The 27,651-nt window shown below is 33.3% G+C and overlaps 2 protein-coding genes across 2 annotated transcripts in view; both read right to left on the bottom strand.

Annotated features, from left to right (window-relative positions):
- LOC143914746 (uncharacterized) overlaps nt 1–27,651 on the bottom strand; it is a 247,602-nt gene that overhangs the window by 173,746 nt on the left and 46,205 nt on the right. The window lies entirely within an intron of this gene.
- LOC143914700 (uncharacterized) lies at nt 1,593–5,719 on the bottom strand. The gene is made up of 2 exons (XM_077435000.1): nt 5,142–5,719; nt 1,593–2,103 (listed from the first exon to the last, which is right to left on the bottom strand). The coding sequence occupies exon 1, from the start codon at nt 5,717–5,719 to the stop codon at nt 5,240–5,242; it is 480 nt and encodes a 159-aa protein (XP_077291126.1). The 3' UTR covers nt 1,593–2,103; nt 5,142–5,239.

Raw genomic sequence — 27,651 nt, 5'->3', positions numbered from 1 at the left:
AAAATACTTCCTGCAGTTCTTGCTTTCTTAAATCTACTTATAATTAATTAAAGCCATGATTTGTTTAATTATTAAATTTCAATTTATTAATGGATTTAATTCAATAAAATTGGAGACTCTAATTGACACGTACCGTAATATAATTAACTAAAGAAAACAATAAAAAGTCGGTTGATTTTTTACGACTTCGACTTTGCGACTCCACAGCCCTGGTATAATTGAAAGTGTCTGATAATAATTGAACTTTCACACAAGCGAATACATATGTACACACATAGATACACGTATTAAATATAATATTGAATCTGTACGCTTTGTTGAACAGGATCTTCCAGAGTAACAGCCCGGACAACGTATTACGTTTCAAATTATCAATGTACCGTAAATTCACGTCACGTTAACTGCCATCACACCGGTTAAGTCTAAAAAGAAAACCGTTCATAGCTACCGGTATTATTTATACCACGAAACCGACACAGGTAGAGGACAAATACAAAAGCAAAACAACAACAACAAAAAAAAACACGTTAATATATTACAAAATATATCCGTAGAACTGTCGACAGACAATTAGATCAAATTAACACGTAGACACACTATTTTGCCACTCAAAAGTGAGCGTAATCGGAAAACGTAAGAGCGAGCGGAAAATCCTCTCGCAAACGTAGATTTTCAGCGACGACTTTAATGAAATACATTGCCGACTCGCGGACATGTTTATTACTTCATTTGCAAAAGCGAGGGGTTAACAAGATCCTCCAGAGCGACCCCTGCCCCGTTGTCTGGATATGTATGTGGGTTTGGAGTGTTGAGAAACTGGGTCGCAAAATGAATATAACAATTTTACAAATTCTGCAGACGCGCATTCTCGTGTCTCATCTCTTCGAGAGAAAGGCACATGTGCATTCGCTACATAAAATACATAAGACGTAATTAAATGAGGTTAAATTCAAATAGTGGTAAGAGTTTTAAAGGCTTTGAAAGCTCGGTTTTGAATTTGGAGTCTGTAAGATTCGAATAGTAATGAATGAACTTTAGTTTCTATTCATTTTAATATCTATTTGACGATTCTTCAATGCGTGTTCAAAAATCGTATATAAAAATACTTATTTCATTAATTTACATATTGTTCATATTACATATAACGTCAATTTGATTGAATGTTCAATTGGATATGATACAAATTAGGCCATTTCGTGGAATAGGCAATTTCGCACATTCATTATGTAAATACACATAGATACCATTTCATATTTGACGACTCTATAAATTGATTCAATATTGATTTATCACCATAAAATATACAAATATATGTTTCAATTTGCCCGTAAAACATTTTTGACTCTTTTTACGCAAGTAAATACATATGTATATGAGCCGTTATAATTGAAAGTGGCACAAGTCTATTTTGCTTCATTTCTAGAAATATCTGTCAAAACATGAAATATAATGTTTTGCGTTTAGCAATATTAATTTAAAATGCTGGTGGCTTCTAGTACATTTATTTGTGAATTAAGTCGAACAGAAATAGTGTTTTTAGAACTGAAAATTGGACTTTCAAATATTTTATTTTTATTTTATTTTATTTTATTAATTGAAAAATCAACAGACAGGATGTACAGAGATAGGTATAAAAAACACAAAAAGTAAATAAATAATATATGTAACACCCGAGTCCAATAATAGATTTTTACAAAAATGAAAAAGATAAATATAAGGAAAACAAATTAAAAAGTAAAGAATAAAGGCATGACAAAATATGTAGTACATTGCATAATTAAACTATAGTATTAAAATATTTGGAAAAGGTTATAAGATAGAATATAAGAAGAAATTGAAATTTACAAATATAAAAAACAAATGAAAAAGGTAAATACAAAATAAACAAATGAAATGGAAAGGAATGAAAGCTATAATATGATTAAATAGCACATTACATAACTAAACTAAAGTATAAAAATAATGGAAATATTGGAAAAATAGAATAGAAGAAAAAATGAATCAATCGGTCAAGATTCTCTTGATGTTAGACCTGAATTGATGTAGGGAAATACCAAACAGATCAACCTCATTCAGCTCTCCGTTAAACATACGATAAACGCGCTGCAGATAAAAATATTTTTGGGAATTAGTATTGAAAGGATCAAGTGAAAAGAGTGTAACGCGTCTAGGGTATCGAACTGGGATTCTGAAATTAACCTTATTCAGTAAATCAGAACAATCAAGGAAACCATTTATGAGCTTAAAGAAGAATATAGCATCAGAATGTCGTCGCCTGACAGAAAGATTGTTAAAAGAAAGGATTTTTAAAATGTCGGAAACAGTAGAATGGGTATAGGTAGGAAAAAGGTAGCGTAAGGATTTAATAAATTTAAGTTGAACTTTCTCAATACAATTAATATGGGATAAATAAAAAGGTGACCAGATAATTGAGGCAAATTCAAGGTGAGACCTTACAAAGGAAAAATAAAGTAATTTTAGTACATAAGGATCATTAAAGGGTTTTGTTGAGCGGAGTAGGAATCCAAGAGATTTAAATGCTTTGTTGGTAATAAAAGAAATATGTTCAGAGAAATCTAGTTTATTATTGAGTATTACACCAAGATCCTTAATAGAAGATGACGTGTTAAGGATTGAATGATTTAATTGATATTGATTAGTAATAATTGACTTATTTCTAGTGAAATTTAAAATAGAGCATTTTTCTAGATTAATAAAAAGATCATTATTTAAACAATATATAGAGAATCTATCTAGATCTTCTTGTATCTTATGACAATCGTCTATGGTGTATATAGGTTTGTAAATTTTTAAATCATCAGCGTAAAGAAGTATAAAGGAATGTTTGAAGATGTATGAGATATCATTAATATAGAGTAAAAAGAATAAGGGACCTAAATGCGACCCTTGTGGGACACCGGAAGGAATATGTCTAAGTGATGATCTAAAACCATTGAGAATTATGATTTGGTGACGATTTAGTATATACGAAGAGATCCAACGAAATAAATTTCCTCGGATTCCAAGGGACCAAAGTTTATTGAGTAAAAGGTTGTGATTGATTTTATCAAAAGCTTTAGAGAAATCCGTATAAACGACGTCTATTTGGATTCGTTTGTCCATATAAGATGTGAGAGTACTAGTGAAATTAAGCAGGTTAGTCTCTACCGATCTCCCCTTAAAAAAACCATGTTGTTCAGGTATAATGTAGTTTTTGAAATTGGAGAAAAGGAAATTATAGATAATTTTTTCAAAGATTTTACTAATGACAGATAGTTTAGATATAGGACGGTAATTCTCAATAAGATTCTTATCACCTTTTTTAAAAATAGGGGTGATGTAAGATAATTTCCAATAGTCAGGAAATTTACCGTTCGACATAGAAAGATTGAAAAGGATTGTTATGGGAAGAGATAATGGGACAGCACATTTAACAAGGAAAAAAGAAGGCAAACCATCACAACCCGCACCAAGATTAACATTGAGAGAGTTGATGTGACTGAGTACAGTAGATAAGTCAAAATGAAAAGTAGATAAGTTACAAGAAGAAGTATCTGTATTAGAGATAGAAAGGTTAATGGTAGAATCACTATTGAAAGTGGAGTCAAAATAGTCAGCAAAAATGGTACAGATTTCAGAACCATGTGAAGCCGACTTATTTCCATAATACATTACGGAAGGATATGAAGAGGAGGTATTTTTTTTTGAATTTATATATGACCAAAATGATTTGGGATTAGTTTTAATATTATTTTGAATAAGAGAAATATAATTTCTAAAGCAGATTAAAGAATATTTTTTAATTCGAGCTCTTAATAGTGAAAAACTTTGATAATCTAAGGGATTTGAATAAATTTTAAATTTTTTATGGAATTTGTTTTTTTCTTTTATTATTTTAATAAGAGACGATGTAAACCAAGGGGGATATTTGGTACGCTTAGATTTAAGAGTAAAAGGGACGTGGCATTCAATAATATTTTGTAAGGTATCGTAAAATTTTTTACAAGCTAAATCAATATTTAAATTGGACAAAAGTGAATTCCAATTGATATCGCTTAAAATTGGAATAATTGTAGCATAGTCAGCTTTTCTAAAGAGGAAAGTTTTATTATAATTATAATTCAAGGGTGAAGATTTGTTGTAAATTATTGAGATGCAAAAGGATAAATGATGAGAATCTTCATGGATTAGCGTAGAGTCAGCACGAGAAATATATAAGGGGAAACTACTAATAGCTAGGTCAAGAATACGATTATTAGTATTTGACAAATAATTGTATTGATAAAGTTTATTATAAGATAAGAATTGAGTAAAGGAAAGGGAAGAAAAATTAATACAATTGGAAGGAAATAGATGCAGATTTGAGTCGTATTTTGTCCAATCAATAGTGGGAAGATTGTAATCACCGAGTAAAATGAATCGATCCTCTGGATAATTGGTTATTAGATCAGATACTTTATTTAAATGGGTAACTAATAGAGTTTGGTGAGAATTACCAGGAGGAATATAGACAGTACAGATATTTAGTTTAAAAAATTTAGTGGTAATAGTAATCCAAAGGTCTTCTGTGGAAGTTAACCAATTATTTTGAATGACAGAGGGTAGATTATTTTTCACAGCTATGATTACACCACCACCAAATATTTGGTTATGAAGAGAATAATCTCTGTCACGTCGAAACACCTGATATCTGGCATCAAAAAACTCACTATTATTGAATGAGTCATTTAGCCAAGTTTCTGATAGACAGATAATATCATAATTATTAACTAATACATTTTGAAGAAAAGAGTCAGATTTAGTTCGGAGACCTCTGACATTTTGATAATAAATGACAAGACGATTAGAAGACATTGTAAAAAAGGAAGTAGATAGAGCACGTAGTGATATAAATATAAATATCCATATGCATAAATGAAAATAGATATATGCATATAAACATACACATAACTGCATACACAGATAAAGATATGGAATTATTAAGCAAACCATCCTTGGTGATACCAGTTGAAATGCAAAGGTATACATGGACACAAATATAAAAACGAACTCGTACCTTTTTTAGTTTATGAGTAAAATATATGTAAATAGCATAGTTATATAGTAATAATAAAAATAATAAATTATATAGCCATACGTACATAATTGTTTGCACATACATTATAATATGTGATGCAGACCAGTAGACAATAAATGCATAGATAATTATTAGGTTATTAAAATTTAATATTGCACTTAGTCATTTGATTTTGCAAAGATCTGATTCTTTTGAGATTTGTATGATATTGGAGCTCGCACTTTTTCTAATCATGATCTTGCAATCTTTAACCCACAAGTAGGCGTAGTTATATTCAGTTTTCAATTGGCGTGCTCGCTTCAATAATAATTTATTCGTTGGTGTAAGGTGATCCGTTACGTATAGGGTGGTGGGCGGGCCTGGAATATTGATGTCGTTGGTGGTGATGCCGCGGCGGGCGCGCACGGCCGCCATCAGCAGCTCCTTACGACGGCGCTGAGTGAACCGTACGACCACTGATGACGTGCGCACACTCACATCGCTGTTGCCCTCTCGCTGTTGCTGTTGCTGTGAACCTGCAACGCCCTGGGACGGGTACGGCCGCACACGGTGTATGGTGTCAATATCTGTGTCGCACAATTTGTGACCCACGACAGCACATAAGTCATATAATATAGACACTAGATTTTCACCCTTTTTCATAGGTATGCCGGATATTTCTACATTGTTTTTTCTAGAGAATTGATCTTGCAGATTGTTTTCTTGTTTCAGTTCAACAATAGTATTTTGCGCCTCAATTAAACCTTTATTTACATCAGAAAAGCAGGAAATTTTCTTTTCAGCAGTGGTTAGTCTCCCATCAAATTCATCAGACTTAGCCTCTATTGTGAATAATTTATTGTTTATGTCTGTGATTACAGATTTTATGTTTTCAAACTCATTTTTCATGGTATTAAAGTCTGCTCGAAAGCATTTAATTTCATTAAGTATATCAAATAAAGATGGCTGAGGACTGATGACTGAATCTTGAGAACTGAGCATTAGTGATGAGGACTGAGACGGCGGAAGGGGGTTAGGATGGATACGGCAAGAAACGCATCGCCATTTTTCCTTATTCTTTGACGTCATTTTTTTGTATTTTGTTTCCGAAATCCCCACACAATCATGGTGGAAAGGTTCTTCACAAAGCTCGCACAGCACATAATTAGTCAACAACACAACACTTTTGCATTTATAGCAAATCATTGTTAAGTATTATTAGTTATTAGCGTCACAATTTATAATTTAAATAAGAGAATATTCTCAAAATTTCGCACAAAAATATGTATGAAATAAATAGTTTTTTGTTTAACAATGTTGCATTATGCTGTAATATTGTAAATATGCTCTGGGTTCGAGAGTTAATATATAATTTCAGAAATCAGTTTGATCACGTTCGTTGCCAAACGAATATTATTTGAAGAAACAAAAGAACTTTTTTTTTTTTTTTTTTTTTTTCTTCTTCTTTTTTTTTTTTTTTTTTCAAGTGAAAATTATCTTTAAAATATAACCTTAGAAATCAGTTTAACCACTGTATTTAATCACAATTGCAAAAATTTTAATCAAAAATTAAAGCAACACCAATAACTCTACACAATATGCAAAGCACGACACCATTAACCGACAATATTTACGAAAAAAGCATCCAAATAGCGGACGAGCAAAACAACGAACCAGCTAGTTATTATGCTACCTAGCAACTGCATATAAAACTGCATATAAAATATAACAGATCATATGTATTTATATTCTTTTTATAAGTGCGCCCAAGATTTATTACATACCATTTAGTTTTAGGGAATGTTCTTTTTATTAACGGCTATTTAAAACAGTCACTATCCGAAATATGACAAGATGTTTTAAAACACAATGGAAATATAATAAAAACTCCACATTTTTTTCTCTCTACGTCAGCGTTCTTCAATCTGGAATCCACATAAAATTTTGAAGAATTCCACAAATGGTATCAATAAATATGTACATATATAAACTGAACATCATATGTATATCAGATACAGAAAAGTATTTGTTGGCAAATGAAATTTGAATGTTACGAATAATGATTCAATACGGAATTTTAAAGCAGCTTACCCAAAATTAGGATTCCTTGAACAATATTACCAACCAGAAGTATTCCAAAGGCTACGAAATGTTGATGAACCATTCCTCGACATTATACCCACTTTAATTAAAGTCAGAGAGGAACTCGGAACAAAATATCATTATCATCAACATTTGTAACCGCTGGCTGAAGGCCTCCACATTTCACCTCCATTCTTCCCTATCCTGAGTAATACTCCATATAACCTAACACATCCTTGCTTTGACTCCTCTCCCACCTCACTCACGATCTTATCTCGTATCTTGACTATATGCAGTTTTGACATTTTAAACGCATCAATCATTTCACATGCTTGTCAATACATTCAGCAACTGAAGTACTAAACAGTCACACATTTGATGGAGACTTTAACACAACAGATGACATTGACAGATAGGCGAATCAGTTTGTAAAACACACAGTAAATCGGCGTACTGTGTATATGTATGTATGTACATTAAAAAAAGACATCCAAAGTCGTATAGCCGAATAACCCACAAAATTTGAACTGCGAAAAAATTCAGTATCCAGCAATAAAAATATATATAAACCGAACGGTTCAGGGCTCACGTAAAAAAGGAACGGTCTATTCCGATTTCGGTCCGTTTCAGATCCCCCTACCCCATGCGAGCATTAGCAATACTGTACTTAAGCGAATTTTGCCTTTTGTGGAATAGGACCTCTTGCTGTGGAATTTCACCATCGATTCGAGCCGCCTAGTATGTGGTATGAGGCCGTCGGCCATGGTGTGGGTGCAAGAGTTTGCCAAGGTCTCCAATTTTGGTTCAAAACCCGCTATCCCCGTGTATATCGGTTTTCACTATCTGAAACGGGTCATCTTCGGAGAGGGTTTTCCAAACTGTGTCGGCGCGAGCCGTTACCATGATGATGGCGTTTCTAAACAATCGGTTAATTGCTGCCGCGGTCGCTAGTTACGCCTAATTGATTTACGCAGCCTAGAGGTTAAAACGCTACCCAGACCGAGGGATATTTGTACGTATTTTTTTTTTCTAGAACGCGACTTCTACTCGTAGTATTTGGGAACAATATCGATTTTTGTATGCCACATGCCATATAAAAACTAACCCCACTACAATCGACTTGTATTATACAATAGTCAAAAATTTACATTGAATCTATTATTTATTACATTAGTCGTATCCGTTGATCTACATATATTGTACGAAGTTTCTATATAAAGAAAATGCATGGCGTGACCTAGGTGATCTTGTCTTGTGCTATTGTTACATACATACATATGTACATAGAACCTAAAATCATTTGCTTGCTCCCATTGAACGTTAACCTACCGATAACCTTTCCATTCTTATATATATATATATATATATATATATATATATATATATATATATATATATATATATATATATATATATATATATATATATATATATATATATATATATATATATATATGTACATATGTACTCTCTCACGAATACGAATTCTATGTAAGTTAAAAAAAACATTAAAAAAATGAACTTTTCACATATGTATGTATTCATAAAATGACTCTCGGCTTTTTTTTTACAATAACTAAATATATGTACATATAATAAATTACAATACCGAGTGCCCATGAAATAATGAATATATTAAATATGCAGACCAGCTACAGAACCATGAATACTTCAGGTGGGGGGGCAATGTTTTGAAAAAAAATGATAAATATAAAACGTATGGAGATTTATTTCTTTAGGTATATGTACATTTATATGTAAATTTATTTATTTATTTAAGTTTAAGTTTGGACCATTGTGGCATTACAGGAGTCCCTCATACGCCACAATGGTCGAAAAAATACAGACAGATAAGAAAAATAAAAATATATACATTCGCCATCCACTGCTGGATTAAGGCCTCTCCAACACGCTTCCACTCGTCTCTGTTTTGCGCAACTCCCATCCATGCCACCCTACACATTTTCCTAATTTATCAACCCATTTTCACTGCAGTTTTCCTTTTACCCTTTTTCATTCTCTCTGGTACCATTCTAGTATTTATTTTGGCCACGTGGTTCGCCTACTCCCATTTGAATCTCTTCACTCTATCCACTATATCATATTTCTCACCCACGTATTTCGTTTCCTGTTTTTCCTCGTTATGCCAAGCATACAATGATTCAAACTTCTTTGAGTGAATTGGACTTTGTGTAGCAACTTGGCGTTCAATGTATAAGTTGTACATCTACACGTTATCACTGGCAAAACAAATTGATCGAAGATCTTTTTCTTCGGGCAAAGCGGAATTTTTGGTTTAAAACTATATATACACAGACAAAAATACATTTATACATAATCATAAAATAAATAACAAACTAAAAATATCAAATAATAAAATATGAAGTAGAGAATGTCTTACGTCTACAGCCAGCAAGAACCAACCGCAAATACAAAACACCCCTGCGAGGCCCAAATGGAAGAGAGAAGATCAAATATGTATAATACATACATTCATATATAGAAGATGACATATTTTAAATAAGTTCCATTTCCTGTTGCCGCCTACCAAAGTGAGAATCTTTCGACAATATTTTTCATAACAATGTTTATTTTTGAAGCCCTGGAGTTTGAATTTCTGTACAAATATTCTTTTTGGGATGTTTAATGAGAACATGCATATATGTAGGTAGTAGCTACACTTTCAATTATCCTGACAGAATCAAATCGGAACCTGAAAGATCGAACAGACGTGAATTTTTAATCTGGGATTTCATAAAATAATCAATTCGCCAAAATTTCATTCCACCCTGTATCAATCATTGATGCAGACCTACATATGTATGTAGTTACTTTAAGAGCATTGAAACATAAAATCATCTTTATTTCTAAAAGGTCTCATCTGCTATTTATACAAAAGTAATAAATTATGCTCGAAACGATAATTGGTTTCCATTCTAAAGATATTTCCATGTATGTATAATTGAATAATGGCAACCTATTTTAATATAGTAATAATGTGATGGGTAATTGAGGGAGGCGTTATATTTACATTGTTCAAAGAGTGTGTATAGATCATGAAATATTCAATTAATATTGCGGCATTGTGACTAAAGCAAGCATCTCATTTATAATAAATATAATAATATTGCATTGAACAGGTCAAACGAATGAATTGAACTAATGAACAAAAGAACAAAGCTTGTTAAGAAAGCATAGAATTTAAATTGGATTTCTTTGTTTAGTTCCTCGATGCAAAATTACAAGATTTTCTTTTAAATTATTATTTCATAAATTGAAAATTGCAAAAAATGCATACAAACGTAAACTAATGCTTAATAAATTCAACAACATACCGTATTTAGATTTTTCCATTCGAGTAATTCAACTTTATATGTACTAATGGAATAATAGTGCACGTGCTCAGGAAATGTAAATTTTACTTCTTTAAGTGGAAATCTTACCATTTAAGTGGAAATTTATCTAAGAATACATATATATGTATGTACATTACTGCAATACACCTTCAACAACCATGAAGCAACTAGTAGTTGTTTGGATATAGCATTGGTGTTCTAATTGTTTTAAATACAAATTCAAAAATCGTTCTTGTATTGTAATGCAAAGATCAAATATACCCCCATATATCCCCACGTAAGCTCGCAATAAAAAATAAAAAACCTCGATTCTCTAGAGTAAAAGTACTACTTCGGTTCAGATAAAAATATTTAAAAAATATAAGCTTACAAAAATTATTATTTCTATTACATTTAAAAAAATTTCAGTCCGATTTAGTTAGCGGTTTGTGAGATAATTGAATTCAAAAACTTTAATGACGGAATCCTTTAAACTTCCATATAAACATGTATCAACATCATAATTTATTGAAAAAGTTTAATTTGAAATTTGAGGTAATGAGTTGCTGCCGGAAATATGTATACTCATTAATGCCGGGAACCTTACAGTTTAGAATAGTTTCTTAATACTAAGATTGCTTTAATGATTTGCTTTAAGAATAGTTTATCAATGTATGATTGTCCATAAATGAGTTTATGTATTTACAGAAATTAACTTTTCAATCATCTGATAAATTAAATCAGCCGATAACTAAAATAAAACTATCACTGTTTGATCTGTGTACGTATGTATATGTATATTAAAGCTTGTATTGGTTAGAAAGTTTTTTTTGGAGGAATAAACAATGATATTACGTACATAGAAATTACGAACATCTCGAATTTCGTTGATTCGTATAGAAATGCTGCAAATTTGCCCATAAATGTCTCGCAAATCTCGAGTTTTTCAGCAACTCGAAGTTTGATGATTTATATATACATACATACATATATGTAGATATAAAAAAAACTCCGAAAATGTAAGTTTATCAAAATTTATCCATAGATGAATCTATGATGCTTTTGATAAAATTGTATATCGATGTTTGTAATTGACCAGGAATGGGCGTTGAGGCTTATCTGTTAGGCCTTCCTGGTATATACATTTTATTTTTACATAGATATATACCAGGAAAACAACAACAGATAAACCCCAATGCGATTTCCTAGACAATTAATTAAAAACATTGCAGCACTTTTTATTACATAAATCGTTGTATTTCGATAGGCTGAAGAACACGAAATTACAATTAATTAAATAATGAATGAATCCATAGAGACTTCCATGGATTTAGTCTTGTACATATTTTTTTACTTATTGTATGTACATAAATCAAATTCAAATATTTGTGATATAGCGGGTAGGATGAGTTTTGCCAATTTGATGGAGGTTCCGTCAAATTGTTTCAAACCGTTTCAACAATGAAATCAGATTAATTGGCAAACTCTGATAGAAAACGATCGACTTAGAGTCACAAATTTCCAAGTCTGACCGGCAGCATTAAAGATTATCACGGGATCGAACCCGGTAACCTATCGGTGCTAAACATAACCGCAACCACCGAACCATACTGCTGGCTAAATATACATATGTATGTAAAAATAGTATAACATAAAAAATATATTTCAAAATATTAATGATAAATTTCATTATAGAACCTATCATAAATTTAGAACCTGTGGGGTTGGTTATCCATTTGCTAGTTCCAGGTGCTGTACATTGAAGTACCATTTTGCGCGTTCGTAATATGTACACAGTAATAGTAGCAGGGGGATCGAACAATTTGATTTAATTTACATTCCGATCGTAATTAAAGAGATAAATCTAATTGTGTCTATAAAGTGTGAGAGATCTCGAGACGTGAGCATTAATTCAACAAACCGCTAAGTAGAATTAACATGGCGAACGCGCAATATGCTCAGTCACAAATCAGCTGAAAGTCGCTGGGATAACCTCAAGACTGCGGCGAGAGGAGAAACGCGTAAAGGGCGGTTTTCTCCAGCAACACCTACATAAATTAATATTTTTTACGCAAACACGCACGACTCCGACAATACGTACGACTTCGCATAGCGCATGAATTAATTCGGCCGTAAAATTTTACTCCACTATGTATATCTGAAAATTTATATTTAAAAATACACCTTTCAAAGCGAAACTTCATACAAAATTGTCAAACTTTAATCAAAACTTTCCATTATAATTTCGACGATTGCGTGTACGAAATGATTAGTCAAACGTCTTTGTCTGTCTTTGTAAAGTGCGCGTGTAACACTAGTCAATTCGTTTACTGCGGCAAAATTCAGCCAATCATTTATAAAACAAGCGAAAGTATCCAGTTTTGCATAAGTCAAAACTTGCACACAATTAATACATATCATCATCATTTACCGCCTTTCACCATCCACTGCTGAATGAAAGCCTATCCAACACGCGTTCGTCTCTACTTTGAGCAACTCTCTTATATTTTTCTAATTTCATCCACTCGTCTTCCTTGGGAACTTCTTTTCACCATTTTACATTCTTTCGGGTACCATTCGTGATACATACGTGACCCACCCATTGCGATTTGAAGCTCTTTACTCTCTTCACTATATCAACATTGCCCCTATCATACTTCTCACCCAAGTATTCCGTTTCCTACATATATCTATCTCCTCGTCATACCGAGAATACAGCCTTCCATACAACTTTGAATGCACTGGACTTTGTGTAACATTTTGGCGTTCAATGTCCAAGTTCACATCTAGACGTCATCACCGTTTCACATCCAAACGTCATTAGCCAGCAGCATGGCTCGGTGGTTGGGCTTTTGCTTAGCACCGAGAGGCGCCGGGTTCGATCCCGTGAGTTAGACTCGATTTAATAGAATTTATTCCGAGTATATATGTTATGCTGCTGGTCAGACTTGGATATTTGTGACTCCAGGTCAATCTTTTCCTATCAGAGTTTGCCAATTTATCTGATTTCATTGTTAAAACGGTTCCTCGATTAAATTGGCTAAAGACATTCCTACTTGCTATGTCACCACTATTTGAGTATGATTAATGTACAATAAAATTCTTAGATATCTCGTTAATTTAGAGTTTTCAGTGTCTCGTAATTCAGCGACTTGTGTAATACAAATGCTGCATTGTTTGCAATTGGCCAGAAAGGCGCATTGGGGTTAACCTGTAAGGCCTTTCTGGTATATATGAATGTATATGTATAATAATAATAATCACCAGAGATCAGCGACCAGGATTATTATCAGCCCAAAAATTGCTTCACTATTTTCCTACAAAGCAAACCATTTTTTGTGCTAAAAAGAATCCTGGCCGATGATCTCTGGTCATCGGAATTTTGTAATTTAAAAAAACAGCCTTCATTCGCCTAAATATACCCCATCCCTATTTCAAACGTTTCTTTATTTTTTCTTCTTAAAATTTAACATTAAAACATATTTATGTAGATATATGTATATATTTTATAGAGAATGTTAAGAAACGTAGCATACGCACTATTTTTTGAGAATCACCTCACAAACCTATGTACATACATATGTAGCCTGTAGATTGTGCGTAAAGAAGTTTCAATTCTATAGTGTGTATATTGTAAAATACACACACGGTCGATACAAGGTTTTGCAACAGGAAAAGTAATTGCAATACAAAACCCACCGCATACGCATTTATGGTCATAAAACGCAATTCAAATATGTATATTATAATTATTGAGATTAAATTAGCGAAAATAACAATTTTACATATGTACATAAGTAATCGATTTTTTCTTGTGATGAAAAAAATATATATAAAATTGTATTTGCATAAATATGTACATAAACATAGTATATATCTTTGTACGGAAATTAAAAGCGTATTTAACGATGGAATTTAGTGTATGTGCGCCTTAAGGGACACACACATAAGGTTCTCATCTAACAAATGATTATCTCAGGGCTTAAGTCGCAGTAAGCCAAAAATGAGTGCTTCGAATAAAAAGGCTTTATTCGTCTCGGAGAACGACTCTATGACACGTCGACCTTCTGGCATTGTCGCGACTGTTTACATAGGACGAGTCATAAGTAACAGTATAAGTTTTAATAATAACTTTATGGGGAAAATTATTTTAGTGTAACGGCAGCCAAAATATCATGACGTTATTAAAATCTGAATTTGATTTCAAATGTGGTATATTAAAGCCCTAGGCGTTTATGATTTATTCGCGTACACTGTGTACTTTTCAAATAATCCCATAAAATAAATCGGATGCAGTTCAGAAGTTCCGAAAGAGAGAAACCCAACAAATATCACGAATACCGTTTTATTAAACTGTTCAAAGACGACGTTCAAAGTTTCCGCATGAATGGTATTATATGTAGGTATATTATAAACTACTGCATAAGATCCAGAGTGCATGAGTAAACACAACGGGAAGCGTCAGAAAGTGTAGCACACCGTATGTACAATAGCAGTGAAACAGTAGTGAAGCTAATTAAGACATTGAAATTGCAAAACAGACAATACTAAAATATACGAGGCAATCTGTTTATATTACCTTAACGAAATCATAGTTACGATACATATAACGTAGGCACCGATCTCTACCACGTATAAATCTGTAGACCACTATAAACATAATATAAAATGGAATTTTATCAATCAAGTATAGAAAATGAATAGTTTACTAATATTTTTCAATAAAACTTCAATAACTCATTTTTAAAAAATTCAATAACTTAATTTTAGAATAAATTGGTTAATATACATACTACTACTACTTCCTTTATTCACTAATTATCTTTTTTATTAATTATAATAAAACATTTATATAAAAGACTTACACGTTCATCAGATAAAAATAAAACAATTTTTTGCAACGCAACCGAAAGCAATAGTCTATCTATGGCAATTATTATGAGATGATGCATTTTCAAAGTTCTGCTGCATTTGATTACATTCAATGATAAAAATAGTCAAGGTGAATGAGAAAAATAAAAAAGGTTGTAAAAATATTACTAGTTAGTTATTCGAGATATTTTGCATATAATAAGCGATATTATATTTTATCTCCAAAGATAGCCTTATATTCGATCATCATTCATTCCATTCATCTAATTATGAGTCGGAATGAGTTTTTGATTTTCCATTTCGACAATATGTTATAAAAAAAAACATGATAAGTATGGATTAAAATTTAGTTATTTAATATGCAATTTTGCCATCCACAATCCACAGGTTGATTATCACGGCTCTAACATGAGACGTTTTTTAATTGATATATGTATGTATGTACATAAATTATTTTTATTTTTAATCAAACTAATACCCGTATAATATGGAACTAAGTCAACTTAACTAGTACTCTCACATCTTATATGGACAAACGAATCCAAATAGACGTCGTTTATACGGATTTCTCTAAAGCTTTTGATAAAATCAATCACAACCTTTTACTCAATAAACTTTGGTCCCTCGGAATCCGAGGAAATTTATTTCGTTGGATCTCTTCGTATATACTAAATCGTCACCAAATCATAATTCTCAATGGTTTTAGATCATCACTTAGACATATTCCTTCCGGTGTCCCACAAGGGTCGCATTTAGGTCCCTTATTCTTTTTACTCTATATTAATGATATCTCATACATCTTCAAACATTCCTTTATACTTCTTTACGCTGATGATTTAAAAATTTACAAACCTATATACACCATAGACGATTGTCATAAGATACAAGAAGATCTAGATAGATTCTCTATATATTGTTTAAATAATGATCTTTTTATTAATCTAGAAAAATGCTCTATTTTAAATTTCACTAGAAATAAGTCAATTATTACTAATCAATATCAATTAAATCATTCAATCCTTAACACGTCATCTTCTATTAAGGATCTTGGTGTAATACTCAATAATAAACTAGATTTCTCTGAACATATTTCTTTTATTACCAACAAAGCATTTAAATCTCTTGGATTCCTACTCCGCTCAACAAAACCCTTTAATGATCCTTATGTACTAAAATTACTTTATTTTTCCTTTGTAAGGTCTCACCTTGAATTTGCCTCAATTATCTGGTCACCTTTTTATTTATCCCATATTAATTGTATTGAGAAAGTTCAACTTAAATTTATTAAATCCTTACGCTACCTTTTTCCTACCTATACCCATTCTACTGTTTCCGACATTTTAAAAATCCTTTCTTTTAACAATCTTTCTGTCAGGCGACGACATTCTGATGCTATATTCTTCTTTAAGCTCATAAATGGTTTCCTTGATTGTTCTGATTTACTGAATAAGGTTAATTTCAGAATCCCAGTTCGATACCCTAGACGCGTTGCACTCTTTTCACTTGATCCTTTCAATACTAATTCCCAAAAATATTTTTATCTGCAGCGCGTTTATCGTATGTTTAACGGAGAGCTGAATGAGGTTGATCTGTTTGGTATTTCCCTACATCAATTCAGGTCTAACATCAAGAGAATCTTGACCGATTGATTCATTTTTTCTTCTATTCTATTTTTCCAATATTTCCATTATTTTTATACTTTAGTTTAGTTATGTAATGTGCTATTTAATCATATTATAGCTTTCATTCCTTTCCATTTCATTTGTTTATTTTGTATTTACCTTTTTCATTTGTTTTTTATATTTGTAAATTTCAATTTCTTCTTATATTCTATCTTATAACCTTTTCCAAATATTTTAATACTATAGTTTAATTATGCAATGTACTACATATTTTGTCATGCCTTTATTCTTTACTTTTTAATTTGTTTTCCTTATATTTATGTTTTTCATTTTTGTAAAAATCTATTATTGGACTCGGGTGTTACATATATTATTTATTTACTTTTTGTGTTTTTTATACCTATCTCTGTACATCCTGTCTGTTGATTTTTCAATTAATAAAATAAAATAAAAAATAAAATAAAACTTATTTATTTTTTCCAAAGTACTATTTATTATTTTGATAATCAATAGAAATCATATTATGACTTTTATACTCAATTACCTTTCATATAAAACCATAATATACATGCGAAAATTCTTTATGGTTTTTCTTAAAATAATTGTCTTTTTTATCAATTTTGTAATTTAATAAACTGTTAATTTTCCCAACAAAATAAATAAATAATAAACAATGAAACATTTAAAAAGCAGGCCGATATATAAAAGCTAGAAAATTTAGAAAATTGTAAGCTGTGTTAGAAAATTGTATGTAGAATTTGCACTAGGGTTAATCTTTAAGTCAAACTGTGTTTTTCGTGTAATTGAATAATATAACTGCGCAGCATTCCTCACATTGCAGTGCATTCCGCACCTCATAGAATCAAATATACCTATTTTGATTAACGTCAATTGATCAATTGACTCCGCAATTTATTGCAATAACGTATCACGCGACTTATTCGTACTCTATTCGAAAAATATATATGTATGTATATAATTCCTAATATCTACAAATATTCGAAAAATTCATCAGTTAACTTTAACGGAACAACACATCCAACACTTTCGACCCACCTGTACGTACACGCAATATCCTAATATTTCGCAGATTTTTTATTATACTTCATTCACCATAACCTTTGAAAGCATTCTTTCCGTACAGTGCGTACGACCTTTCTTTATATCTTTTCACCTTCGAAAAATGCAAACGCATAAATAACGACATTCAGTCCCAAAACAAATAATATTGCCGGTGGACAAATGTGCACAATTTAACACATCAAAACCGCTCGACGCAACGGGTTAATAGACGTATAGACGCCGCAATGCGTAACTGAATCACTATATATGTAAGTAGTCTTTACGTACGAGCCATTGGACTTTCCCAATTAAAAACTCCTAAACCTAATGTCCCGCGGATAGGGTTTGAGACCTCGAAGGACCCAAATTTCCCTCCTCATTGGCCCGCATAAAAGTGGGCGCGCTTTCGAAATTTCATTAGGCCGACAAAGAATTTATGTTTTCATTTGCGCGGGAAAATTCTAATTAGTATTCAGGCATCTGCCTCGGAGCGCTTATGGAGAGCGCCTCACCTGTGAATATTGCTTAATGACAAGCGCCAAGGCATATTCAAGGGACAAACGGGCCCTAACGAGACAACAATGAAGGGTATTTAACAATTCGCAACTTGTGAACTTCGGCGCAGCGGTCGACAAAGCGTCGCTTTTATTTGTTTTCGTGCGAAAACGCAGTTAATTATGTCGTTTTAGCAATCAAAACTGCGTGATCGCTAGGCTAATGTACCTCGGGTGAGGTTACAATTGAAATGTGACACTTTTCAAATCTTTCGGGGAGTCCTTTGTACGAACCAAGAGAAAGTAGTGAAAATTCTCATAAATATTTGGGCTTGTGCCAAAAGTCTGTAATAGAATTCATCACTACCCCCCCCCCCTTACCTTAAATCAATATTATAATACTAAAGCAATTCAATTGATCCAATTTATCTCTATATATGTACATATGTATCAGTGACATTCATTAGAATCAAAATTTTCGATGGTAATTAAAAAGTTTCCGATAATTTTGACGAATCAATGATAATAAATATAAAAACGGAAGGTACATATAAACATATTTACAATTATCAGAGGTACATAAGAATGCAGTTGATCGCGCCATGAATACTGACAAGAACACTAATACACATTTGGTCGGTGGCTTTTTTGCGCGACCAGATCAAATGTACGCAGCTTTATGGAGCATGCGACGCCGGGAAAGGTATTGGTTACCCAAGCAATAAAGTCGGCCGACCATCGAGATCGGTTGCCGGCGTTCGGTCTGGTCACGGTGATTTTATTGCTGAGTGAACAGAGCACTATCCTCGAAATGTACGTATAGCATTATATTGAGGAGTGCCACACTCTGTGATTAGTCGCCAGCGACTACATAGTGAGAAACCTATGAACACGTGTAACTGTATCGTCACAATTTTTAAAACTCTTACAGGTGAGCGGATTCTTGGTTGCTTTTGGTATCCCGATTTGAGAGACTAAGGGCGGTTTCAGACTAGCGTTTTATACGCGCGTATAATCTCGATTTTTGAAGTGCATGTAGGCGCGTATAGGCGCGTCGTTTTCCATACGCGCAACTCGTACGAGCGTAGACGCGCTTATAAGTTTGTATAATCCATGTTGATACTAAATCACCACTACCGGTTCGAACGAAAACGCCGGAATAAGCCCGTGTACGCGCGTCCGGTTTTTTGAAGCGCGAAAAGTAGCGCGTATGCCGAAACGACGGTATACGCGCAGAAAAATACGCTAGTCTGAAACCGCCCTAAGAGTGACTGCAAGTAACGGAGTCGCCAACCAAGTCACTCGCAAGTCACCCGGTGTGGCCCGGCTCTAACCTAAAGAGTGTTTTTTTTCTTCAAAAATGTATTCAATTGATCATTAATAAGGTTCAGAGACAAAACACTTTATCAGTAGTAGACTTCGTTGGCTATTGTAGACAAGTCTGCCGAAATTGGCAGACAAGTCTGCCGATATCTCTGCGGCAGTGGGCTACTTTAGACCGATACAAAATACAAAACCGACTGTAAATCGACCCACAGTACGTCATTCATCAACTTCTTCGACAAACGGCGTCGGAATTCAGCCGAAAAAGATCGGCATACAAATAAACAAACACGAATTCAATTGATTTGACAGCCTACGCAAATTGCAAGGTTTCGCCGCGACAAGCAAACAAATTTAACGAAGCTGTCTGCCACAACAGAATCAACATTATAACAAAATTTTAATTACATCTCGACTAGAAGGGCGAGGGAGAGACAGAGAAGGGCGAGGAGTAGGAGGCGTGAGACCGAGTATAGCACGTTCGCATAGTTATGGCGGTTGGTTCGACGAGTCCGCATACAATATATCCCTTAGGCCTAGAAGCGCTAATTCCCAGGTACATTCCAGGTGACACTCGGGCACACCAGCGCCTGTCACCCCGTCAAAGCCTTAGTTCACCTAACTCGCCTAATTAATTAACCGGGCGTGCGTACACACCGACAGACACTCCATGACACTTAAACAAATACTTAGCGATACGTCGACGTGTTTTTGTAAACGACTGTTTTCGTTTCGAAACCGAAAAGACTTATAAATTATAAAACTTATAAAAAAACATACTCCAACGCAACAATATAAGGTGCAATGATGAAAATATCAAAAACTTGACGTTTTTTGTGTGAATTCATCGTTGAAATGAGATTTATGATTCATACGAGGCATTCCCTATGACGCGTTACATTATTCCATGGTGTAGAATAGGTAGATTGCTCCAAGGATATGCAAGTCTATTATTTTTCTTAAAAAGGGAATGCTGTGTAAATCGGTGATTTGTCTGTCGTAGACTTTTTTGCGTCGTAGTTACGCTAAGCCGTAAAAAAACTAGATTGTAGTCAACAAATGATTTAGAATTGACTGCACTAAGACCGCTAAATCAACTGGTGTTTAGTCAATATTTTGAGCTCTTACAATACCTACTGGGATTCGACTGCGATAAATTGCCCAATTTTTTGTCGAAAAATCACTGAAAGACAAGTATTCATCTAAAAAGGAAAATAAATAGTGAATGTGTCAATTATAAAATATTTGCTCAGTTGAGCAACGAATAATTAGATACTACTAATAATAATATCATTAAAAATAATATAATTAAATAAAAAATATATACAAAAATGTATTTTATTAAATAAGACAATAGAAAAAAATGTAATTTAATAAAAAAGTACATATTAAAATGTTAAATAAATAACTATTATACCCGCTATAATAACTGAATTACTATCTAAGATGATTTTACTATCCACATTACATAGATGTGAGATGAGAGTAAATGAGAGTAAAAAGAAAAGTAACGGATATAGCTGTTTAGCCCGGGAGTTGTGAAGGTGCGGTAGAAAGACGTATATGGATAGCTAGCTGTCATCGCTGTAATTTGTAATTTTGATTCTCTATCTTCAGGTCGAAGAAATTAACTTACTTCAATGCTAGTTAACCCCTCCGTATGTAGGTAAGATATCAACGCGATCCTCAGAGTGAAGTGATTCAAAATCAGATCACAATTTTTTGACGCACGGGAATTTCACTGAACTGACAGAGTAAAGCTGATAAAAAGCTTGTGAATATAGGTAAACTGTATCTATACACTTTTCAAGAAAAGTTTTCTATTATTTACATAATTAGATTATGTATAACATACATTTATACATACATACATAAATATTATACACACAATTTTAGTGACGTGAGGGCTTAAGAGTATTGTCCAGGAAAGGTTCTGCTCTAATCCTTATACCATTCAACTGACTATATATTACATATGTATGTATGTATATACATATATAAATGCTATTACATAAATTGTACACTAAAATTTTACTAGCTGGTTAGTCACCTGATATAAGATAAAATCACTCGAGTTGAGTTTTGTTCCGATAAAAAGTACAAAAGCAAGCGAGATACAAAACATTTTAACATAGTGAAAAAACAACAACCTAAATCGAGCCAACAAAAAAAGTTGAAATCTGCGGATAACCTATTCGCAAGTTGACAAACGCGTTGGTGCTGAATTCTGACACATTTCCGATATGCGCCACATTCAAAACGTACACAAAGTGTTTCTATTATAATATATCAGATGTGGCAATTTACAGTTTTCTTTTATTATATTATTTTTTTCACAATTTATAAACCTTGGCCCACATCGTTCGAGTCTGGTCTTGTAAGTTACGACTTTCGATACTACATATGTATTAGACTGGTTCAATCTTGTTTTTAAGCAACGCATATAATTGAATAATGTATGCCCATTTCGTTGAATTTTAAACAAAATTACAATACATATGTAGAAAAGACGAGTAAGGTAAATTGTTTTTACATACAATATCGAAGAAAAATAAACAACATTTTTTACACATGACACCAAAGGACCATCGACCCCATTAAGAATTCATTGCTGCGACCCTTTTCCTATTAAAATAGATTCCAGGCACATCTATTACATGACACGCCACGTTGACGTATCAATATTTATTATTTTTCCCATGGCATGCATAATAAATGCCGGATCGATAATAAAAAAAAAGTAAAAATCCGATGCGTTACCGTTGCTTTTGATTAGATTAAGGACCTACATATTTAAGTAAAAAAGTACAAGAGAGACGTCTTCAAAGAAGACCAAGCAAAACCAATTCGATCAACACTCAATGATTTTTTTATTTTATATGTATTATATACTAGCTGTATTACCCGGCTTCGCTCGGTATTTGTAATATAAACCGCTTAAACATGACTAATCTAATAGTAAACATTTTATTAAATTTATTTGAATAGTTTTATTTTATATCAATTTATTTGAATAGTTTTATTTTATATCAATTTATTTGAATAGTTTTATTTTATATCAATTTATTTGAATACTCATTTGTTTTATTTATTAAATTGACTGTCACGAACAAACATATATAGTAAGTCTCTTATAAAAAATTATATGTTTATCAGAATCCGGCGCCTGCGCCACCTAGGGCTTCGCCCCCCGGCACGAAGGCGGCTTCACCCTCGGCGCCTTTGCCCCCGGGTAATCCTTTGAATCGAAAAAAATCGAATCGGCGCCTATGCATCAAAAAACAAAATCGGATGTGTCGTCTACGAACGAAGTTTACATACATACATACAAAGTCTCTTTCGAAATTATATATTAGATGTACATATATTATACTAGTCGGCGTTGTAGAAAATTTCAAAAAATCAAACCAATTTAAGTACTCTCTGTAATAGTATAGTAATAAAAAATAGTAAATAATACTAAATTGGACGATACTACCTTTAAAATTGTAGATTTTTATATCGGTCAAACATAGCAACATTCAGTTTTAGGAAAACTTCCTAATGCACGGTTAAGTGAATTGGATGTATGCAGCTGAATAAACACATGCTACGAAACGTTAGGGTGAAAACACACAGAGAGGCACGCAGCATGTGTTATTTGATTTTTGTAGATAGTTTTGCACATGTAAAAACCACTAGCACGCATAATCTTTACTGCGGTCCGAAAATCACCCCCTGGAGTTTTGTCGATGATATTTTATCTTTGTATTGACATAGGTTTGACAGTGATCGATAACGGTGATTCCCATATTTGAAGAAATGTGGGAAAAATAATAAGATTATACGAATTAACAATGAAATGAAGAAACGCACTTTCCAGTTGGAAGCCACGAGGACTGAAAAAATCTCGTGACACGTGTTTATCTGTGTGTTTTTACTAACCTCTTATTATCGTAAGCTAGTTGGACAGCTGTAGTGTGCAGTGTAAAATACACTATTGATTTTTATATTCATTCAAATCCTTTTTTTAATACACACATATATATGTATTATATTTTATTATATTATAGAGTATAAGAGGAGATTTAAAGATCATTTAAAAACCAAAGATCGGACGATCTTTTTTACGATAATTTTAACGCTTCAACAAATACACTTAAAAGCTTGCGATTTCTCTTATTTAGAGTCCTTTGGCGGAAAATTGGAGAATTGCGTAGTAAAAATCTTCAAACGGAATCCAGTTTCGACAAGTGAATTCCATGATCAGTCGAAATAAATGAAATAATACACTCGATATAAAACTCGGCGACGTTCGAGTGTTATATGTTGGTTTTGAGTTACCATCGCGACGGCACAACAGCATTCATTGCCCGAGGAGATGTCACTCAGTTGCCGGGAACAAAAAAGCTTTGCTTTCAATCCAGTCGTCTTCTATGTATATGGTCGAAGTACGTTTTCGCTTCGACTAGATTAAGTTTCCTGATTGGATGGGATGTGAATTCGAGTACAAAAGGGAGACCAGAATGAAAGGGCGCGTTTAATCCGCGTAAAACTGTCGGTTACCCCTGGTACGGGGGATGACTCCTATAAACGAGCTATCTTCTAAAATACCCAGCACTGTGTGTGCCGTTTATTATTCTCCATCAAAGTACCATTGAAACTGATTAAAATAATAAAAGAATAACAATCGTATTGTGAACGTTGAAAATTCATTAAAAAAATTACGCATTCCCGATTTTCATGTTTTTTCTTATAATTTATTATGTAAAATTTCTTGGGTGGGATAATTCTTCACTGCATTCTGTCAGCGGCAGAGAAGAAAGAAAGAAAATACGATGACTTATTGAGTAGAAGAGTCAATTTTATATATGGATATACATAATTCGGAATGAAATAGCCAAATTTGTAAGCTTCACGAAAATTCAGCCTGTCTTAATATGTATGTATTTTTGTTAAAAATACAATATTGTAGCGTAGACGTGTAGAGGGGTTTCCGAGATCGCAGACAGTAGTGGTATAGGTAGTTTATTGTTCTTGATCCGTCGGCCTGCCAGCTCCGAATGAAGCACGGACCAAAAACGTCTAATATTTATACCTATCGGGTATTTTCCGCGCAGAGAGATCGTTCTAATCTCTACGTTACAATATACAACATCCTGATTTGCAAGGCCTAAAATAAAAATCTAAAATTAATAGAAGCAATACACTACTATCCTGCTAAGCGAAAACATCTTATGTATATAGTCGCAGAAAAACCGCAAAATTTCAAAGAACACTCAATTCAAAAGTTACATTACACAATAGCAATTCGAGCAACTTTGAGCAATCGACGTGAAATTTTAAGTTTTCGTCGACGAACGAAGCGAATTTGGGTACCAATCGAGTTGGCTTTAAAACTACATAAATATAATATTTGAATACGATGCATTATACATTTTGAACTTTGTCAACGAACGGCTATTCGCATAACATTATGACAATACACGCAGCATACCACGATTATATGATACGTACATATATATGAACGAGGACTTATGTAGATTAGTTTGATCAGCTTCTGACCCTTTCGAACCCTCGATATATCAAATCTTACACATGCCTAACTACCGAGGTGATAAAACTTCCGAATACTCCTGGATTCAATTTCATGCACGTACATAGTAGATACATAATTTCAAGGTTGCCGCATTGACAACATAAAATCTCCGAAATGTTAAAATAACCATGGTAATTTTGAACATCCTCCAAAAACAATAAATTAATAATACAAGTCGTTTAGCAAAAATTGACGTAATGTTTCAGCCAATGGAGAATGTCTCAATTCGACGCAGAGCGCTTGAGATGACAAAAAATCTGATATTACTATTGTAGTCGTAACGTTTCCTGAGCGATTACAGTCGACCGATTTTTTGTCCACAGAATCACTTAAAGTGGAGGAGGAGGGGATATGACATGAAAAAATGAATATCTGCGCAATACATTTCCAAGACTAAAATATAGAGTTGAATTGTAAATACGCGTATAAAATAAACATGGACTAGTCGCACATTTTTCCAGTAGGAAAAAAAGAGAAATTTCAACAGTACGGAACGGTGCCAAATGTCTAATTTTACTAAAGTTACGCCAAAACGGAAGATGACAAATATTAAGTACATAGTCGCTAGCCCAACGCACGTTAACAATCATCATCATCATCATCACCTTTCACTATTCACTGTCGGATAACGACCTATGTATAATATAAAATCGTATTTAACTTTTAACTATCTTGCACAACCCAATTAATGGTATGTTTGTATATCTACACACACTTTTGTCTGCGAATCTGCTCATTTACCTCTTATTTTCTGAGTAACATTATATTGAACATTGACCTCGTTAAGAAAATTATATTAACATTCCAGAATTCAACAGCTTACATTCCCGAGTGTCGTCTTTAAACAAACGAACGATGCCATGTTAAAAAAATACCAATTCAAAATTGGATTCACCTGTTCTATATTTAATTTCAAGGTCATTAAAAACCTTCATACATTTTTCGTATATCTCAAGAGACAATACTGCAGACTAATTCAGCAGGTAAACTAATAATTGTCATGCTCTACACCAGGAGTCGGTAAACGTTTTTGGCTGCTGGTCAAAATCAACCTAAATGTGACTATTAAGAAGATGTTTCTAATAGTAGGCATTTTAATTTAACACAGTCGTTTGGTGAATAATAAGATATATTTAATTGAGACAAAACTCTGTAATTATTTGAAATTAAGTAGTTATTTCCCTGAAGTCGTTCGATGAAATCGTGATAAAGGTACGATTCTTTCGTTAAAAACAATTCTTTTGTTTATTATTGAGTTGCACATCGTTTTTATCGAAACGTCATATTGTGACAATACTGACTCGACGATACGACGCAAGCAATGTTGCACCGTATCGTCGCGCTCTGTAATGTCTGTATATATAACTCGATTTTGTCTTACACTCGTCCAAAACAAGTCTGAACGTGCCGAAATGTGCGTTGCTGTATAGTATGAATAGGAGCTGTTGTTTCCGTGAGCTGCTGTGCTGTGCTGTTGCCGTGAACTGCTGGATAGTATAAATATACCTTTCTACGAAAAATGACCCACAAACTGTTGAGTTCAAGTGGGTCACTTGAAATTGTCAAATGAGTCACTTGATGACCCGCGGGTCAAAGGTTGTCGATGCCTGCTCTATACAATGATATAAAAAATATAATGTAGAGATTAGATAATTGGTGCTCGCTGGATTACCATCGCTGATCGCCTGATCTCGCGTTCGCACCAAAAAGGCATCAGCGTATAAACGAGCCATACACAACAACCAATAAGGTCTCGCGACCAATCGACCAATGATCTATCTGTATTGAAAGTACAGTATAAATATTGGTACAGAAAGTTTGAGTATAAATATTGGGCGGTTTTGAACCGTGGTTCATTGGGAACTGGTTGGCCAACTGGTGAACAAAAATGAACTACCTCGTCTTTCACTTTAATCTCGAAAACCACTCTACGCGTCCACGCTACAGTAGGAACATGAGACAGAGTATCCACTGTGTAAATGCATTCGTTGGTGAGCAATAGAGACCCCGGATTGGGCTAACGGGACTCAGTAAGTGCCCAAACAAAGGATACGCTTGACTTGTTGGCCTAATCGCTGATCGGTGTTGGGAAGCATTCAAAGAGTTAGTGCCCGAACAAAGGATACGCTAGAATTCTCACAGACCTGCGCGAGTGCGTGCGTAAACAATAGACTCACCAGAGTAGACCTTTAAGTGCCTAGACAATAGACACATTAATGGATCGGTG

The sequence above is a fragment of the Arctopsyche grandis genome, chromosome 7 (genome assembly GCF_051622035.1).
Source record: "Arctopsyche grandis isolate Sample6627 chromosome 7, ASM5162203v2, whole genome shotgun sequence".
NCBI lineage: Eukaryota > Metazoa > Arthropoda > Insecta > Trichoptera > Hydropsychidae > Arctopsyche > Arctopsyche grandis.
The sequence above is the reverse complement of the archived record's forward strand: the minus strand, read 5'-3'. Positions and strand labels throughout refer to the sequence as shown.